Source organism: Gobio gobio, assembly GCF_949357685.1.
Source record: "Gobio gobio genome assembly, chromosome: 8".
In the NCBI taxonomy this organism is placed as follows: domain Eukaryota; kingdom Metazoa; phylum Chordata; class Actinopteri; order Cypriniformes; family Gobionidae; genus Gobio; species Gobio gobio.
In genome coordinates, this window is record NC_137114.1 from 58,766,350 (window position 1) to 58,771,387 (window position 5,038).

The following is a 5,038-nucleotide window of genomic DNA, read 5'->3' on the forward strand; positions in this document are numbered from 1 at the left end:
TTCATAAGTATTTTCTACAAACATTATATAACTAAACTTTTCATAATGTGGCGAGGTGGATGAGCGAGAGACATGGGAGGAGCGAGCGAGAACAGTGAGTGATTGAGAATGAGCGTCACCTGCGAGTACACCGGGGGGGGGGGGGGGGGGGGGCAGAGGCATATAAGGACGAGCGACACCGCTGATGGACGAGAGAGGACCAGGCCTGGACTTAACGTTTTGTTTTGTTTTCGTCTTGTTATGTGTGTAAGTATAAGATAAGTATAATAAAAGTAAACTTTTCTTAAGTATTTTATTAGTATTTCGTAAGTATTTCATAAGTATTTTATAAGTACACTTGTCTTAAGTATTTTCTATAAATATATTTTAATTGCACTTTTCATAAGTATTTTCTATAAATATTGTACAAGTACACTTTTTATAAGTATTTCATAAGTATTTCATAAGTACACTTTTCATAAGTATTTTCTATAAATATTTTATAATAGCACTTTTCACAATTATTTTTTATGGCATTTGAAAGGTTCCTATTTTAGTTGTTTAGTCCCCAACAACAGGTTTACATGCATGCAAGGTCAAAAAGCCTATCATTCTCTTATAACATACATTTATTTTGATCTTATTCGCTCAACGATTCATTTTTCCAAACCCCTCCTTTGCGTGACGCTAATCTGCAGTGATTGGTCAGATGATTAGTGTATAGACGAATAATTGTTGAACACCAACGTATTGATCTATTCTTTACCATAACTCCAAATAAAAACAACAACAAACTTTTAGATAAAAAAACAACAACAACAAGCATTTAAAGGGAGATCTAACAATCTTTATATTCCTTTATTTGCATGTTACATGATTAACAGAATTCATAATCCTCATTTTCCCGCCAAAAATTACAATCTTTTTTTTTTTCGTCATAAACCCATTTGTCAAATACATCAAATTCAAAGACTTTATTTCCATTTTAAACATTTCATGAAGTACTTTACAGTGCAGAAGGATTTAAAAAATGACAGCGGAGACTTTAGAGTAAATAAACACAGTTAGAAAATGTTCATTGCTTTTCATGAAGATGTCGGTCGAATTCTCTCTAGTCGGAGTCAGAAGAGGATGGACAAACACACACTGTCCGCTTGTCGTGTTACAGAGTAAAACACACACACACACACACACTAAACATGATGAAATTAAAGTGTGTTTGTAGCCACACACACGCGCTGCAGTGAGACTGTACAGAGGCATTCGTCAGATACAAAACGCACGAGTCCTGTTCTGGACTTCAGGACGCTTGACTCGGGATCGGATCAAACCCGAAATATCCGTGTTCAGGGCACGACTACAGGAGACTAGCCCTTTAAATCCCGTGTTCACACTGACACGAGAGCAACACGTGGGTTCATCCAATCAAGGCATCAGAGCTCACACACTGAAAGCTTATTGGCTGAGAGAGCTGTCAATCAAAGGGCTTTATAGAGAATTCTTTAGTCTTAAATAAACGAATGTGAACATACAACCTGCTCTTTGAGAAATAAGAAAAGACGTACGAACTCAACGACATGAGTACGGATTTCAGCGTGGTTTATAAATCGACCCTAAAATGGCTTTCATTTTTAATACATAACGGGATCTATACTCGTTTGGCAGATTCAGCTCATTTCTGTACAAGTCCTATCATAATAATAACTAGTCAACAGAAACGATCAGTCTCTATAAATAAGAATAGTAGTGCAGCCGCTTCAAAGGTAAATCTAGTTTTAGTTTGAAATATTTGTATTAAAAAGTTTAGTATCTAATTTCAGGAAGCATGTAAGCGCCACCGCAGATTATTAACTACACATGAGGAAAAAACCCAAAACTGAAGTTTCGTCGAGAGAACATTCGATTCCAACGAATATTTACAGACGCGTGGAGAAGCTTCGGCGGGAATGAGCGGCGAAGCAAAGCCGAGCATTCATCGTGTCGGGCATTTCAGAGTTCAAACTACAGGCTTCCCTCCAGAACAATTCACTAGAGGAAATGCTCCATGAACACCCTGAAGAAGGTGGGCGGGGCCGACGACGTGGGAGGAGTTTCGCATGTGGTAAAGTGGGTGGGGCTACACGTATAGGCGTGGCTTCTGTGAGAAGATTCTACGATCAATCACAACAAACACTGAGCCGGTGATTGCTCTGATCTCAGAGGATCTTCATGAATGAGGAAGACAGTCCTTGGATCTTTCATTAGTTTACATTTGTCAACAGTATTACGGGGAAACACGATGAAAGATGATCGCGGGGACATGCACTCACACTGTCAGACAGACGGACGTCACTGGAAGTCAGTCAATGACTATATTCAGTTCTTAAAAAGAGCACCTTCTTTCTTTTCTCCGTGTCATATTTTTCTCCTGATAATAAGACGGTCGTCCAGCCGGGGCGTAACGGTGAGCGTGGATGACGGATGGAAACAGTCTGAGACGATCGACCGCTGAACATTAACACTTGAGGAGAGCCAAGAGGACACACAGGAGGAGGAGCCAGAATGATTGACACATGCAGCTGGAGGCGTTGATGTCCCGCCCCATCCCCGGTTCTGAGAGAGAGAGAGAGAAGCAGACAGACACAGGTGAATGGCGACCTCTGCTGGTTGACGTGCTGAACTACATCAGTGTGTGTGTGTGTGTGTGTGAGTCTCACTGTAGAGGAACACGCTGGCGTTGTGGATGCCCAGTCTGTTGGTCGCGACACACGTGTAGTTTCCATAATCGTCCTCCGTGACGTTTGCGACCACCAGCTGTGTACGAGCTCCGCTGATCTGAATACTGACGCTCGGAGAGCTGGACAGTCTAACACACACACACACACACACACACACACACATCAGCAGACGGAGGAACATCTAACCATGAAGGCATTTACTGTAGGATTTATTGATTTCTGTAAGAACCTTTATTTTATGTTCTGTCATTAATAGTTACGGACATGATGAACTTCATCTATTCAAATTGTATTGATAAATAGAAATAAAGCTGAAAAAATAAAAAGTACTAAATTCATGGAATAAATAAAATAAGTACAAAAGTACCTTATAGCTAAATATATATATTAAAAAGCACAACAAAATTACTAAAACTTAAGCTAAATAAAAAACACCTGACACCTAAAAGCTCATTCAAAACATTAATGAAATAGTATATAAATAATACTAAAATAGTTGAACATTAGATGGATATTAGGGGAACTTTAGTTGAATATTAGGGGAACATTAGTTGAATATTAGGGGAACAGTTGAATATTAGGGGAACAGTTGAATATTAGGGGAACATTAGTTGAATATTAGGGGAACATTAGTTGAATATTAGGGGAACATTAGTTGAATATTAGGGGAACATTAGTTGAATATTAGGGGAACATTAGTTGAATATTAGGGGAACAGTTGAATATTAGGGGAACAGTTGAATATTAGGGGAACATTCGTTGAATATTAGGGGAACATTCGTTGAATATTAGGGGAACATTAGTTGAATATTAGGGGAACAGTTGAATATTAGGGGAACAGTTGAATATTAGGGGAACATTCGTTGAATATTAGGGGAACATTCGTTGAATATTAGGGGAACATTCGTTGAATTTTAGGGGAACAGTTGAATATTAGGGGAACATTAGTTGAATATTAGGGGAACATTAGTTGAATATTAGGGGAACATTAGTTGAATATTAGGGGAACATTAGTTGAATATTAGGGGAACATTAGTTGAATATTAGGGGAACATTAGTTGAATATTAGGGGAACATTAGTTGAATATTAGGGGAACATTAGTTGAATATTAGGGGAACAGTTGAATATTAGGGGAACATTAGTTGAATATTAGGGGAACATTAGTTGAATATTAGGGGAACATTAGTTGAACGTTAGGGGAACAGTTGAATATTAGGGGAACATTCGTTGAATATTAGGGGAACATTCGTTGAATATTAGGGGAACAGTTAAATATTAGGGGAACATTAGTTGAATATTAGGGGAACAGTTAAATATTAGGGGAACATTAGTTGAATATTAGGGGAACAGTTAAATATTAGGGGAACATTCGTTGAATTTTAGGGGAACAGTTAAATATTAGGGGAACATTAGTTGAATGTTAGGGGAACAGTTGAATATTAGGGGAACATTCGTTGAATATTAGGGGAACATTAGTTGAATATTAGGGGAACAGTTAAATATTAGGGGAACATTAGTTGAATATTAGGGGAACAGTTAAATATTAGGGGAACATTAGTTGAATATTAGGGGAACAGTTAAATATTAGGGGAACATTAGTTGAATATTAGGGGAACATTAGTTGAATGTTAGGGGAACAGTTGAATATTAGGGGAACATTCGTTGAATATTAGGGGAACATTCGTTGAATTTTAGGGGAACAGTTGAATATTAGGGGAACATTCGTTGAATATTAGGGGAACATTCGTTGAATTTTAGGGGAACAGTTGAATATTAGGGGAACATTAGTTGAATATTAGGGGAACATTAGTTGAATATTAGGGGAACATTAGTTGAATATTAGGGGAACATTAGTTGAATATTAGGGGAACATTAGTTGAATGTTAGGGGAACATTAGTTGAATATTAGGGGAACATTAGTTGAATATTAGGGGAACATTTGTTGAATATTAGGGGAACATTAGTTGAATATTAGGGGAACATTAGTTGAATATTAGGGGAACATTAGTTGAATATTAGGGGAACATTAGTTGAACGTTAGGGGAACAGTTGAATATTAGGGGAACATTAGTTGAACGTTAGGGGAACAGTTGAATATTAGGGGAACATTAGTTGAATATTAGGGGAACATTAGTTGAATATTAGGGGAACATTAGTTGAACGTTAGGGGAACAGTTGAATGTTAGGGGAACAGTTGAATATTAGGGGAACATTCGTTGAACGTTAGGGGAACAGTTGAATATTAGGGGAACATTAGTTGAACGTTAGGGGAACAGTTGAATATTAGGGGAACATTAGTTGAACGTTAGGGGAACAGTTGAATATTAGGGGAACATTAGTT

At 37.7% G+C, this 5,038-nt stretch overlaps 1 protein-coding gene across 3 annotated transcripts in view; it reads right to left on the bottom strand.

The window, feature by feature from the left end:
* Positions 1–807: 807 nt before the first annotated feature.
* Positions 808–5,038, bottom strand: part of lsamp (limbic system associated membrane protein) — a 233,211-nt gene continuing 228,980 nt past the window's right edge. For all 3 annotated transcript variants that reach the window (XM_079823477.1, XM_079823478.1, XM_079823476.1), the window contains 2 exons: positions 2,676–2,824; positions 808–2,571 (listed from right to left, as the gene is read on the bottom strand). In XM_079823477.1, the coding sequence (XP_079679603.1) occupies positions 2,474–2,571; positions 2,676–2,824 (247 nt within the window). In that variant the 3' untranslated portion in view covers positions 808–2,473. The remainder of the gene's footprint in view (positions 2,572–2,675; positions 2,825–5,038) is intronic.